Below are 14,657 nucleotides of genomic sequence, written 5' to 3'. Positions count from 1 at the left end.
TTGTTTGCAGTGCTGATGAACACACTGACAAATTAAGTTGTGAGAGTAGTGATCAGGTGAAAGAGATCCTGGAGAGGTGGAGGTTTGCAGTGGAGGAATGAAAGTAAATAGAAGAAAAAGGCAGGTGTAACAGTGAAGCTGCACGGAGCAGAAATAAATACATGGTGTCAACCATTCAAAGCAACGAACAGTGTGTAAGTGAGATAGTGAAGAGAGTCCAGATAGGGTGGAGAATGTGGAGTGACTGGGGTGATTTGTGGCAGCAGCAAAGTACCAGGACTAAACAGAAAGAAATGCAGGCTGACTCCCCTCTTAACCACTAGAGGGCGCTAGGGCCAAAAGAGTGCAGTTTTTCTGTGCAGACAATGCGGGTCAAACGACAATGCAGATACTCCATAACACACTTATCCCGGGGTAGCTTCCTCTGTAGTTGTATATTTCTTGCTGTGTCATCGTAAACACAAGCTCTTTAGCTGTATATAATTCCTGTTTTTGGGGGGCATTTAATTTAGCATTAATCCAGTTGTTCGGCTAGTTAGCTAGCTAACGCTATACGCTAGCCCGGTAGCTGTCATGACCAACGTCATCAAACTAACGTAGACCTCAGCTGTCGTCGCTTTAAACACATCAAACCCGAAAACATCCACTTCATGTGGGAGTCACTTGGAGTTTAAGCTCCGCCGCAGGTCCCAAGATGAGGAGACTGACGAAGAAGAAGGCTCTGACTCTGGTGAAGGAGTTAGACGCTTTTCCTAAAGTTCCTGAAGGCTACGTGGAGTCCACAGCCAGCGGTGGGACAGGTACAGACTGCATATTTTTTAGCTGTAGCTAATCTCAGAGGAGAGTTCAATCTAATCCCATTTCAAACTCTCTCCAGTGTCTCTGATAGCATTCACTTTCATGGCTGTCCTCGCCTTCTTGGAGTTCTTTGTGTACAGACACACATGGATGAAGTACGAATACGAGGTGGACAGAGACTTCAGCAGGTAAAAGCTGAACAAGTTCATGCCATCACCGCCCTCAAAAACCTCTCAGCTGTCTCCTAACTGCACCTATTCTTTACCAACAGTAAACTCAGGATAAATGTGGACATTACAGTGGCCATGAGATGCCAATGTAAGTACATAAAGGTGTATTTGTGTGTGTATTTATAGCACGAAAAGGTTTTTAACGTCCGTGTTTGATTGGATGCAGATATAGGAGCAGATGTCCTCGATCTGGCAGAGACCATGGTGGCCTCTGATGGATTACAATATGAACCGGTGGGTTTGTGATTTTATCATGCAGTGAACAATGAAAATGTAATCTCTGGCATGTCCGACAGTTGTTTTTTTTTTTTTTTTTTTTTTTTTCACAATTTAGGTCAACTTCGAGCTCCCACCACAGCAAAGAATATGGCACATGTAAGTTATTTATTCACATTCAGTACTCGGGTATTACGATCTATAATCCAGTAACACTAAAGCACGCCAAATGTTAGGCTGTATAGATTTTTTAACTTACTGAAGCTTTACTAATAATTAAGACAATGTTTGCATCCTCACATTTGTCGATGTAATTTGAAAAAAAAAAAAAAGGTTAATTGTTTCCCAAGTGAGCCTTTGTTGTCCTAATATTTCTGTCCCTGCCTGTCAGGACTCTTCTGCACATCCAGGAGCGTCTGAGAGTGGAGCACGCTCTGCAGGATGTCATTTTCAAGGCTGCAATAAAAGGAGCTCCTCCTGCTCAGACGAAAAGGTAAAGGACCCTCAGGATTATCTGTGTTTTGTTGGGAGGTGAATGAAAGTGCGATTACGCTGATTGCTTAGGTTTCCCCCCGCAGTGAGGACAGCACCGCTTCCCTGAGTGCCTGCAGGATCCATGGACATCTTTATGTCAACAAGGTGGCAGGAAATTTCCACATTACTGTTGGCAAGTAGGTAACACTCAAAACGATGTATCATTTAACACAATGTTTTATTTTGAACCATAGACTGTAAACGTCCTCCCACTGTACAGAAACAATCATAGCAGGTACTGCTTCCTGCATGGCCCTAATGTGAGCGCACATCTTCTTTGGACTCCATGTGTCAGTCACCACAGTCTGGACTGTCTAGTAAGGCTGCCAAAAAGTTGATTCTATTCATCTGGATGCAGTTTCGTCACTTATCCAAGTCTCTTGGATTCTTTGCCTGATGAAAATCTAAATGAACAGAATTAACTTTCTGGGAGTTCCTCACTTGGATTTTTGAGCTGCATGCAAGACATGTCTAGTAGGATTGGCAAAAATCAACACAAATTATAACACAATTACAAAACAAAGACAGAAAAACAGTAGAAGTTTGTTTTGTTTTTTCAGTGAAGGGGATTTCCACAAACTTTAATTATAATTTAACTGAATGAAGTAATTGATTGTAGGCAGTGGATCTGGCCTTTTGTGGAGTGGTAATTATAAATGAATAGAATATGGAACAGTAATGATTTTTGTTATCTTGGTTTAATAATCTGAAAGCTAAAATTAAAATGTGATTATCACACAGCTCTGCTGTTCAGTACTTCTTTATGCTGATGTGGTATGAATCCCAGTCGCTTTTGCAAAACTAGTTCAACACATTTCCATCAAGAGAGACAGAAAGTTGCATTGATATCAGTGGCTATGAGGAGGGCAATCACACAGAGACTGAAATGACTTGCTTCTACCGCTACATGGAAAGGAGACATTGGCTTGTTAGCGATGCTCTCTGTAAACTTATAGTTTTGCACATTGATTATCAAATACAAATTTCCCCACAGAAGTTGGTTTTGCTCCAATTTATTATCAAGGGCTGGAGTCGGGGCCTTGATACCTGTGCTCTAACCTCTGCTCACCTCTGTGCTGCTCTGTTTGCAAATTAGATCACTAGCATGGGATATTATGGCTGTTGTCATGTCATTGATTTATATATATATATATATGTATGGTTAACACTGACCTTTTCATCCACTTACAGGTCCATCCCGCATCCTCGAGGTCACGCCCATTTAGCCGCCCTCGTCGCCCATGACTGTAGGTTTGCAGACTTTCTGACACCAAATGGCAGCAACAGATGGAAAGTAAACTGTTTTATATGTTATAAAGATTATTTATTGTTTTCTATTTGTTACAGCTTACAACTTCTCTCACCGGATTGACCACCTGTCCTTTGGAGAGCCACTTCCTGGAATTATCAGCCCTCTGGACGGCACAGAGAAAATCGCTGCTGATTGTAAGTTGGTGTTTCAGATATTTTTGAATTACTTGTTATTAAAGTGCTCTGATAAACTTTTATTTCCACTGATGGCTCTTGATGCTTCTTTCCAGCTAACCACATGTTTCAGTACTTCATCACCATTGTGCCAACCAAACTGAACACCTACAAAGTGTCTGCAGAAACGCATCAGTACTCCGTCACTGAGCGGGTAGGGCTGGGTTTGTACTGTTTTAGCTGGGGAGTAGACAGTGTGTCATTGTACTGAAAGCATTTGTATGCCTTTGGCTGTTCCACAGGAACGTGTGATAAACCATGCTGCAGGCAGCCACGGAGTCTCAGGGATCTTTATGAAATACGATATCAGCTCACTAATGGTCAAAGTCACCGAGCAGCACATGCCTCTGTGGCAGTTTCTCGTCAGACTCTGCGGCATCATCGGAGGCATTTTCTCCACCACAGGTAGCTAACGTGCTCATGCTGTTTGAGTGCCGTCTATATTAAGAGTGTACTGCAGTAACATTTTCAGATTGCTCTACTGACTGAAAACCAACTTAGAGGTCACAGTGATTGTTTGTTCATAACTTTTTTTCAGGTTAATCATTGCAGTTATGAAAAGGAGGTATCAAGCAGCAACAACAGCTTTAACCCTTTACCCCTTGAAAGCCTACTAGGAGTAATCCTTGAAGCTCTTTTCTGACCTGAGTTGTTTTGGTCATATTTCAGCCTGCTTATAGAACAAAATCACTGCATGTGGATCAGAGGTTACTGCGGTGCTGCTTATGCAGCTACCCTTGGAAAAACCTGAAAGTTATTCTAATGGTCGTCAAACCACGACATTATTGACGTATACTGACGTGTCAAAACTCGTCATCAAGGGTACAGGGGAGGTCATCACATGTACTCTTTATTGGGGGAAAGTCAAAAGATACACTAACCTTTAAAACTTTGAAAATAGATTTTGAGTGTCAGAGCTGCTTACAAGCATTTCATGACAACAGCTCCTTGCAAGTTAACTGATTAAATCATGCTATAATGCAAGAACCATACTAACAAATTCCCATCATAAAGTGCGCTTATTATGCTCATTTATAGACTTTTATACATTAGCTTTGCACGATTCACAGTAAAAATGAACACTTATTTATCTTATAGTGGAACCTCTCTGTTGAACCTCTCATGTTGTCGACTTGTGTTAAGTGGTTTTAACTTCCTTATCCAGTTTTAAGCCATTTTTCCTAATTGGCTGCACCTCGCAGCCTCTCCAGAGAGATTAAAGAGCAGGTGGGTGGAGTTTCTGTGTCTGAGATTAACATCTCACTGAAATCATACAGAGTCAAGAGTAGAACAGAAACAGTTCAGTAAAGTCTGGAGTCATTTGTACACAGGCTGACCTCTCTGATACTTTGGCTATTATAACAGTAGAATATATTACACAAACAGCTTTAGAGTGACCCTTTAACCAGTAAAACAGGATGTGAGACCTTTGCATGTAATTTAACAAAGTAGATCCAGGTATTCTCATAGAAAACTTCAGCTTAACAGCAGAAGTACCTGAGTGTTGTAATCCCAAACATGATGTTCCTGCCAAGACTGAACCCTGGAGGATCCTGTGACTCTGTTTGTGAACCATCATTCTTAAATGAATGCTGTTAATCCACCTGGATGAAGAGAAAAATCACACTTTATGCATTATTCACAGATGTAGCCACTGCATAAAAATAGCAGCTAACAACTTAGACCAAGCTGCTTTCACCTCATCTAAACCCTGAACATGAACATCAGTATTTAAAGTTTTTCTCTCCCGGCAGGTATGATCCACGGCTTGGTGGGGTTCTTGGTTGATGTAGTTTGCTGTCGTTTCCAAATGGGAATCTACAAACCTGTAAGTTAATGCAGAAGTAAAACAAGTACAAGAGCAATTCAATTTTTTTTTTTTAGTGGTACTAATTTCTTATTTTCTCCTTCCTCAGAAGGATGACCTGACAGCGCAGGAAAGCAGTGAAACTCTGCTTCCTGCTGAAAACTACACTGAGTAACAGCAGATGCTCACAATCTTGGCCTTACCTACAGACAGCAATGACATGCTGGGGAGATGTTTACAAGTTTTATTATAAAATGTTCCCTTTTTTGTTAAAAATGTGTATTTTTATCTGTTTTAACTGTGTGATTCCACGAATCAAAAGCAGTGATTCCTCTACTTATGAAAGACTAATCAGTACCTCCACTTGTCACGTGTCAGAGTCACTGGAGAGATGGAAAGCAGAAATTCTTAGATAAATGTTGTAGAATTGATTAGATTTACTGCAAAGATACCTGCAGGCCAACACATTTTCACTTCCCTCGGTTGTGGGGCCCCCTCCTCATACTTCAGCCTTTTTACAGAAGTGAATGTTATACTTAAACCTGTCAGGGACATGGAACAACTTCTCAGTGCCCCGGTCTAAAATGCATCTCATCACATTCAGAAAGGGAGAAACGTGTGCATGGGTATTGGGGTTCTGGGTTTAAATCCATCCGCTAACTAAGCTGAGCCTGGATCTTTTCCCTGTGGGTTCCTTCCAGTGTCCAGGGACATGCAGGTTAGGTTAAGCAGTGATTCTAAATGGGCCGTAGGTGTATATGTGAGTGTGAATGGATGTAACTATTAGCCCTGCAATAGCCTGGTGATCCGTCTGTGGTATACCCCGCCTCTCACCCTATGGCAGCTGGGATTGGCTCCACCAGAGAAGCATCGATGGATGGATGTGTGTCCCTTTTAAAGTGGAATTGTGTGAAAAGTATAAGAGTGTTTGTGGTGAAATTGGTTATTGGAAATAAAATCCAGTTTTAAGTTCACTGTCTGCATTTAACTGTCTATTGTACATCCTGCTACAGTCTGACCCATCTATGGCTGGAAGTGCTGAAAATCTCAGAGCCAGCGGTGTTGTGATTGCTGGTTGCCCTTTTAAATAAACGGCACACACAATTTAGCAATAAAAAAAATTGGCAGAAAGTGAAAGTGATGCTTAACTGCAGTGAATATTTGCTGTTTTGTTTGGGTAAACGACTACTTAGTAACCCAAACTGTCGATTATTTATACATTGATGAATAAACTGATCCATTATTTCCTCTCGTCCCAATTTTACAAGCAAGAACCTGTAGAAAAGAATATTTTACACCATGTCAAGAGTTTATTTGACAGTATTTCAGAATATCTTTCAGTAAACAAGTTTTGTTTTTTAGCAAAATGTAATATATCAGTACTGTCGCATTTCATAAAAATAGTTGTTCACGTCTTTGAAACTACAGTATCAATGATACAGTAAACCATATTTGTAGGAATACAGCTGTACAAGGTGAATAGTACACAATTAACACTACACAGTTATACTTGATCTCAGTGGGGGTTTATGAGCGTGCCATCCTTCACAGGTTCTGATAAGCAGATATTTTTTTGTTTCTTCATACAAAAATCGGTCACAGCAGGCAAGGGGTGGGGGTGGCCTGGATGGAGACAGAGGGCTGGATGACGTATTCTTTCACCTTTTCCTAACTTTGACATTTGTACATACGGAAAAACACATTTCTACAGCCTACTGCGTGTTTTCACAACCATTTTAATCACAGAACACACAGCTCAGTCAGAATCCACCGCGGATCAGGATCAGGCCCGATGACTCTCATTGCACAAGGTCTTACTAGTATCCCAGTCTGCAGGCGCATGGCTTTCCCAGCAGCTTACAAGCACAGCTTGGATGTACCATCATGTTGCATTCAGTCAAACAGTCGCAATCTTTTTTTCTTTTTTAATTAATCTGGTCCTCCAGTACTCAAAAGCTTTAGTGATAAATCTTTAATAAAGAGCACACATCCCGCTGAGAAAAATGGATGACATCGAAATGGAGAAATGCAGGAGGACAGTGACGTCATATTTAAATGCATGTATGTTTCACAGATGTGAAATTTGCGGGCAACAATACAAACTTAACGTTAAGCTGAAACACAGAAACCGTGGTCCTCTTTGATACAGCCCTGTCTCGATAAACGTTCACAGCTCTACCCTCCCAGACGACTCTAAGAAGAGGATGTGATGCTACAGGCTACATGTTATCCCCTTTAAAACACAAGGGGACAAAGGGCAATCATTGACACTGATAAGCTATGCAGCCGAGTGCATCAAGATATATACTGCTTGGTGTCCGACGAAAGACGGATTTCACAACTCAGCGGTTTGCTGACGTGTGTGCATGGTTGCTGATATCTGTTTTGCATTCAGTTCCCAAAATACTTCACAACGGCAACAGCTCTGCATTAGTTCGAGTAAGGCACTCTGCCCCACCTCATAACCATCGGCCTCCTCTTCCCCGCACCGATGCCCCTCTCCCACAGTGATGTGGTACACTTAGCACAGTAAAAGGCATAGAAATGGGAAATAGAGACTGGACAAATTTTTCCTTTTGATCATTAAAATGAATACAACACAGCTTATAATTCTGCACAATGACTGCATGGTTGACTGTGATCAAGTTGTGTACATAACTCAGAAGAGTATCATGAGTTCTTACTAAGCCAACTGTCTTCAGTTACACAAAAGTTCAATTTTGTTCAATTTCGTGGGAAAAAACAATCCTTTTCGTCTCATGAGTGCCGACCGGTCTGCTCCACATCTTGATTTTCTGCCTTTAAAAGACGCGAGTCCCTGTCTAAAGACATGGTGGTGTATAGCCATGCACACAAACGCCGCCTGCCTTGGCGGTCTGGGTGTGGTGACTCGCACAGTCTTTGATATGTAGTTTATAGACGAGGCCGTGGAAACAGTGATCCTAAAATACTGTCCTGCTTCTTTTTTTGTTTGTTTGTTTGTTTTTTTAAACAATGTATCTAACTACAACACTGCCTCAAAAACACTAATAGGTATGTTTCTGAGTTTACCAAATGTACATATTTTTCACATCTTTACATTTATAGTATGAGATATATTGGTAGGCATGTGCGATTTAACATATGTCGGGTTAACTGGGCTGTCGTTGGGGTCAGTGCCGTGTGTTCCAGGAGTTTCAGTGTCACTACTTCCATCTGACACATTTGTAGTCTGGTTCATCCCACTGCGCAGAGAAAACAGGGCAAGAAAACAGAAATCTCCTGGTTCTACATATGTTTCTCTTCCTCGTGTGAGCCCACGCTGCACTAAACAGTCTGAACCAGATACAGTCGAGCATTTAAAGGTACGTATCGAAAGCACAGCTCCACTCAGAGTCAGGCGTCATTGCTCCATCTGTGATCAGAAAATCAGAAGTCGCATAAAAGGGTCCCCAAAGGTTTAGACCATATGTTACAATAGCTGTGTAAGTTTCTTTGTCTTTAAGGTGGTGGGTGTAATAATCATCTTGTAACAACAACTGAAATATAAAACATGATCTCAGAAGTCGATGGCGATGAAAACAGGGCAGACAGAGGCGGCAAGGGAGATCTACTGGTTCTCTGAAAGGTCCAGTGGTGAACCGAATGAGGAGCCATACAGTGTGACTCGGCCCAAACCAGTAAGATCCCTTCTACCTGCTTACTGTGGAGGTCCAGGACCTCAGGGTGCCAGGCAGTTTGTCAGACCCAGGGACATTCCAGGGCCTCGGGGAGGCAGCAGCACTCGTTGCTGGAGGATCTTCCACGTTTTTGGAGGGGCAGTACAGCCCAATGTGGCCACCGGCCCGCTCATCTTCCCTGGAGAACAGACCTCGGGACACCAGCCTCTCCTGGAGGCTGATATGTCCATCTCCACTGCCCTGAGAGGCTCCGTTCAAATTCACACCAGCAAATGGGTCCCAGGGCCAGATAGTGCTTAACGCCTGTGTATGCAGACCCTTTCTCTCACAGCAGGGGGAGCAAGTCTCCCTTTGCCTCTCTCTTCTGTCAATGCACCTTCCCACAACAACTTTGGAAGGCAAAGCACGAAGCTGTCTGTCGCCCGGTCCACAGTCCATCTCTCCCGACCCCTGAGGGGTTCCCTGCCCCCTGATGATGCATTTCTGCTCGGTGGACCTGCCACCTGCAGCCCCTCTAATGGAGCTGTGGTCTGTCAGCTTTGGAGCTTTGTCTGCCATGCACACTGTGGCCTCTAGAGGGAGCTGATGAGGGGAATCTGGGGCTGACAATGGATGGGATGAAAGCAATGGATTCAGGTGAGCTTCCAGGGTCACTTCCTGCAGGGCAGAGTGGGCTGTAGAAAGGGAATCCCAGGGGCCGGCACAGTCTGTCAGGGAGGAAGACAATATGCTCAAGAGGACTGATATGAAAGAGGTGGAAACGAGCATGCACATGCATACAGAGACAGAGAGAAAGGGAAAAAACCCCAGAGATAAACACGTTCTTTTATAATATCAGACAAACTTGCATGCACACATGTATAAGCAGCACAGCAACAGACTTATGTGTCAGGATTTATTCAGTGCTTGTAAACAGTTAACATATTTGCACCTGTGTGTGACGGACTGATCCCGAGCAGCTCTCTTGAGTAAAAGTCTACTTCACAACCCTCTTCAGGACAATTAGACCCAAAGGGTCACTACAAACCATCTTCCACTCTTACTATAGCACACACGAGCACAGATGCACACATGCCAGCTACTTTCCCATGCAAAAACTCGTGACCACAGTTATAGCACACAGATTAATCAGTATGGAGAGAGAGAGACATGCAGTTTTCACAAACCGTGTCTTTAGAGTGCCCCATTAGGAAGAAATAGGGGGAGCTTAGTGTGTCACCTTTCATGCACATGGAGAGGTTGGGAGGTACCATTCCTGAGGGAAGGCAAGTAAAAGCCTATACCAATCATTAGACTTAAAGCAGAGGGGTTACAACACACGAAGGCTTGAGAGTCGCTCGTTACCATCTACTGTTTAATCAAAGTAGGCTTTCAGATATTAGTCAAGGAGTAAAAAGTGGACAGATATTAATGCATGTTAATGTGTTCTTGAGTTAAGTTGAAGAGCAAACAGTAAATCTTTAGTAAGAGTGTAAACAATGAGACTCCTTCTCTTTGTAAGGAAAACTCACCATATTCTGGCACCTGTCCTGTGCCTCTCTTTAGCAGCAGCCTGACCCGCCTGCCTCCCGCTTTGATGAGTTCAATGGCGCGGGCGTGAGTCATGTCCCTGGTGCTGTCCCCGTTAATCTCTATGATCTGATCTCCAACCTGGACGAGACACACACAGGACCGGGTCAGTTTCTGCCAGCCTCGGTTTATCCACAGCAGAGTAACTTTTCTTCTGTTGGGGAACCTCCACTGAGCAACTTGGGAATGAGCGCCATTAAGAGCCTTGTTCAAGTACATTTCAACACGAGTGGTTAAGAGTGAGCATCCCAGCAAAGGTTTACTCAATTCACATGCATTCATACTTACTCACTTGAGCAGAAGGAAAAATCCATGCTGTGTTAAACTTTTAACCACCTCTAAATTTTAACAAGCACGCTGAGTGATATTATGTGACACGACCATTTAGATGGATGTGTGTGTGTGTGTGTGTGTGTGTGTGTGTGTGTGTGTGTGTGTGTGTGTGTGTGTGTGTGTGTGTGTTCGACTTACTTTGGATTAATCAGACTTACTTTTTTCATTTTCAAAAACAAAACAGAGCCATTACTATTTACCAACTGTAATCCCAACCATCTGCCAAATAGTGCTTTCACTCTTGTCGTGGTTTTCCTTATCTCACCCTCATTCTTCCATTTCGTATAGCAGGACCATCCTCTGCAAGGCGCAACACAAACAAGTCCATCTTGTACTCTCTGCCTCCTCGAATACTGAAGCCAAAACCTTTAGCGCTTTTCTCGAGCTCCACTGTAAAGTAATCATAGTCCTGCAGAAAAAAATGTAGACGATTTACAACAGAAAAAATAAAATATGTGATTTCTATGTGAAAAGCAATGATTATGATAAATATAATTGCAATAAGTTACAAACCTGCATACAAATGAAGGATGTACGGTCAACATAAGCAGACAGTTCTTGGTCAAGCTCTACCTGTGGTCTGAAGTCAGCTGGGATCCCTAGAGGGAACTGTGCAGCTGCAGGGTGCTGTCTAAAATCCAGCAGACCAGGTGGGTGTCTGTAGTCCAGTGTTGGTGGCTGGCGATAATCAGTCACTGGTGGATGACGGTAATCTACCGGCGGTTGCCGGTAGTCAGTGAATGGAGGATGGCGGAAGTCAGGTTTGACATCCTGTCTTGCTTTTACCTCTGACCTGGCATGAGAATGAAAAGTTGACAAAAATCTGAGCAGCGAGGTGAACAACAGCATCCCTGTTGGAATAAATTTGCTGGTGAAGTAACACTGGAGATGTAAGGAAGGAAAAAAAACAGACAATTACTGGGTGTGTGCAGATGAGAAGGCTCATCACAAAATGGATAGGTGGGAATATCAGCCTCTGTTATGAAACTTTTATCAAGTTCACACTTGCAAAATGGGCATCAACCCACAGCTCTGGGAGGGCTGCTCACAGTGTCGCGATCTGAGACTCGCGTGCGCGCACACACTCACGCTTTCATAGTTTTGACACAAAGCAGGGTCCGATTGCTAGGATCCTGCATTATAGAGGAGATACCTTAAAGTAAATTATTCACTGCACACTGTAGAAGCTAAGTGGTGTTATGCAACTGGGTAGAAACCAGCCTGAGACAGAGTGTCTGACTGGGACATCAGTTGTCTGTAGTCACAGGTTTTCTGCTACACTGACTGGGACACTCTCTTCAGCATGCACAATTTGGTATCTGTCACCTGTGAACTTCATGCCCCTCCTCCTTTCAGTCATTCTGTGTGCTTTTTAACAAATCTTACCAAACAGCCTCTTAACCCAGCCTTACCTGCCATCGTGGAGGTAGAGCTGTGGATGGGGGCCAGATGGCTGCGTGACTGGGCTCTGCTGGGTTCCTGCTGGTGCAGGAGGACCAGTCACCGCTTGGTTTGTCTGAGCTGGTGTCTGGCCGGGTTGGACTGGTGTCTGGCCGGGTGCTTGACCTGGCTGAGTGGCCGCTTGGCCTGGCTGAGCGGCCATTTGGCCAGACTGCGTGCCTCCTTGGCTTGTCTGGGCTACAGGACTGGGCTGGGTCTGCGGGCTGTGTTTCTGGGTCATGGGGCTCTGCTTCTCTGAACTAGGACCAGAATGGGAGCCTGCGATGGACAGAGGGTTAGGCAAGATTGTACTCGAGTGGCAAATTCAGCTCTGAATAAAAAGTGAATTGAATGGATTGACAAATAAAACATGTTCAGGATGTTTAAGATTGCAGAAGAAATATCTTCTGAATTATTTGCTCCATTTGCTAAAAAACCTTCTAACATTTATGTTTCTGCATCACCAAGCACAAACCCTGCATCCTTTATAGATGACTAAATATAGAAGCCTTTTGACTTTTTAACCTCAGTAAATGCAACACTTTTTGTGTGTAAGTCTTTCTTTGGTGAAGTGAAATAAAATATATTCATATGAGATAGAGGGCACTGAGTTCAGGGAGTTTCCTGCAAAGGTAAAACAGGAGCCAAATAAACATTCACAGAACAACGTCTGATTTTATTTGCGGCACAAAAACACTTACTCTCCTCTGGTATGATGTGCAGAGTGACTGTTAGTCCAGCATCTTTAATGAGCTTGACAATGTCTGCATGCGGCATGCTGATAATGGACTGTCCGTTCACCGCCAGGATCCGGTCGCCCACCTTCAGCTTCCCACATCTGTCGGCCGGGCTGCCCTCGATGATGCGTCCTATTTTATGGGGCACAGCTGGAAACGGACAACAGCAAGGTGGTTGTCAGTTTTGAAGAAAGATGTAAAAACAGCACATTAGTGTTTGTATTACAGCCTTAGCCTCACAGGTTAGGACTGCAGCCACTGTTTAAAATGACAGGTTTAAATATTTTGTTGCCTTGAAATTGCAACACAGAAGTGTAGATTTTACAATTTCATGATGAAGGTATGCCAACTAAACAAATGGAATTTTGAATTTAAGCTTTTATAGACACTTAACAAAAAACAGAAAATTTCCACTTCATTATGAAATATCTCTGAACTCAGCGCATAGAAAACCCCTCAGGGACTGTTCAACAAGCACCATTACATCCTGAACTAATGTTTAAAATTAGTTCAGTATGCCCAAAATGGGCATGCCAGACCCACTTTGGGGGTATGTTTATTTTTAGGTGTGTACAGAAATATTGCAGTGGATGTTCCCAGAATCTGTAGGACATTTGAGAAGAATCCATTAATCTTCAGAACAAAACATCTTCATAGTGCCATCACTCCAATCTGACTGAAGAATCCCACAGTCTGCTGAAAGATATTAGCTCCCTGTAGCAAAGTGTAATCATATGTTTAATAAAGCCTCATTTAAGACTTTTAAAGATGCTTTTAATACTACTTAGGCTGAATCAAGAGGAAAAAAGACAAATTAATTTCTCTTGACCCCGGCTAATGGAAGCTCTGAAGCTACTGGACGGGATAAGAAACAGCACTTTAGTGGAAGTGATTCTATGATAATGACCTAATCTCTTACCGGGCATCGACTTTAAAGAGAGCAGGCATTGTGAAATTACAAAAAAATGAATACATTAAAAAAAAAAAATGTATATTTATATATATATATATATATATATATAAATCAAAAGAAATATATCCTAAAAATATTTGAGATATGAAGCTAAATTTTCACAGGAGTCATTATATATGTTTGAACTTTATACCATAGTGTTTTTATGCTGGTCAAGCAAGAGGCCTGTGTTGGTTTGAGATTAAATGATGCATTTGCGTTTTTCCCCATGAAATAGATACAGCAGCAAAAACTAAAAAGACGACTGCACAGCCACCATCTTTAGGATGATTGCTCATCAGGATGTAAAAATCACCATTTATCTTTAGGAATAACCTTCAGGGATCCTGACAGATGCAAGTCAGTGTAACTCACTGATGACGGTGGCATTTTCCGGTCTGTTCAGGGAGCTGATGATGACAAAGCCGAAGCCCTCGTTCTCCTTGCGGTTAATAACCACATCGCTGGTTTGCAGGGCAGATCCCTCCGGTGGCGAAGTGGCAACCGTGGCAGCGACCACCGGAGGGCCCGAAGCCGAAGCTGCGTCGCTACGTGGAGAGCTGTGCTGCGTGGACACTGAGCCGGGGCTGCGGCCGTTCACGGGACACGGTTCACCTGAAGGAGAGGACGAGAGCAGGCGAGATGAGTCCGCTCACAGCGGTCATTGAGTTTTCACTGTTTCCCGAAAAAAGGAGCTAAAGATGAAAGATGTAGCCACTGACAAAAATCAAAACAACAGTGGTCTTCTTCAATCCCAGCAGGGATTCTGTGTCAAAGTCAAACTTGGCTTCTCTGCTTGTCATTTATGACTCTTTTGTAACCGCTTGCCCCTGCGGGAGAAGCGCACCCAGAAAGACACAAACCACAGAGCCTGCTGCTGCAGAGCTGACAATGAAC

General features: G+C 43.1%; 2 protein-coding genes across 6 annotated transcripts in view; one reads left to right on the top strand and one right to left on the bottom strand.

Annotated features, from left to right (window-relative positions):
* The first annotated feature begins 327 nt into the window (after positions 1 to 327).
* Positions 328 to 6,044, top strand: LOC116318318 (endoplasmic reticulum-Golgi intermediate compartment protein 2-like). Its single transcript, XM_031737294.2, has 13 exons — positions 328 to 800; positions 878 to 986; positions 1,070 to 1,116; positions 1,195 to 1,262; positions 1,363 to 1,403; positions 1,636 to 1,737; positions 1,823 to 1,915; positions 2,970 to 3,025; positions 3,126 to 3,224; positions 3,320 to 3,417; positions 3,506 to 3,668; positions 5,018 to 5,091; positions 5,180 to 6,044. Exons 1-13 carry the CDS (start codon positions 695 to 697, stop codon positions 5,243 to 5,245), a joined length of 1,122 nt encoding a protein of 373 aa, XP_031593154.1. The 5' UTR covers positions 328 to 694; the 3' UTR covers positions 5,246 to 6,044.
* A 316-nt stretch (positions 6,045 to 6,360) lies between these two features.
* LOC116318343 (membrane-associated guanylate kinase, WW and PDZ domain-containing protein 2-like) overlaps positions 6,361 to 14,657 on the bottom strand; it is a 90,307-nt gene continuing 82,010 nt past the window's right edge. For 2 of the 5 annotated variants that reach the window (XM_039615647.1, XM_039615648.1), the window contains exons 16-23: positions 14,136 to 14,375; positions 12,773 to 12,958; positions 12,044 to 12,350; positions 11,205 to 11,424; positions 10,897 to 11,040; positions 10,241 to 10,379; positions 9,896 to 9,984; positions 9,228 to 9,436 (exon numbers count right to left, since the gene is read on the bottom strand). In XM_039615647.1, coding sequence (XP_039471581.1) covers positions 9,380 to 9,436; positions 9,896 to 9,984; positions 10,241 to 10,379; positions 10,897 to 11,040; positions 11,205 to 11,424; positions 12,044 to 12,350; positions 12,773 to 12,958; positions 14,136 to 14,375 — 1,382 coding nt within the window. In that variant the 3' untranslated portion in view covers positions 9,228 to 9,379. Of the gene's footprint in view, positions 9,437 to 9,895; positions 9,985 to 10,240; positions 10,380 to 10,896; positions 11,041 to 11,144; positions 11,425 to 12,043; positions 12,351 to 12,772; positions 12,959 to 14,135; positions 14,376 to 14,657 lie in introns of all 5 variants that reach the window. The other 3 variants (XM_039615645.1, XM_039615646.1, XM_039615644.1) reach the window with 3 other exon arrangements.

This window comes from Oreochromis aureus, linkage group 7, assembly GCF_013358895.1.
Source record: "Oreochromis aureus strain Israel breed Guangdong linkage group 7, ZZ_aureus, whole genome shotgun sequence".
Classification (NCBI taxonomy): domain Eukaryota; kingdom Metazoa; phylum Chordata; class Actinopteri; order Cichliformes; family Cichlidae; genus Oreochromis; species Oreochromis aureus.
This window is presented reverse-complemented; position numbering and strand designations above follow the sequence as displayed.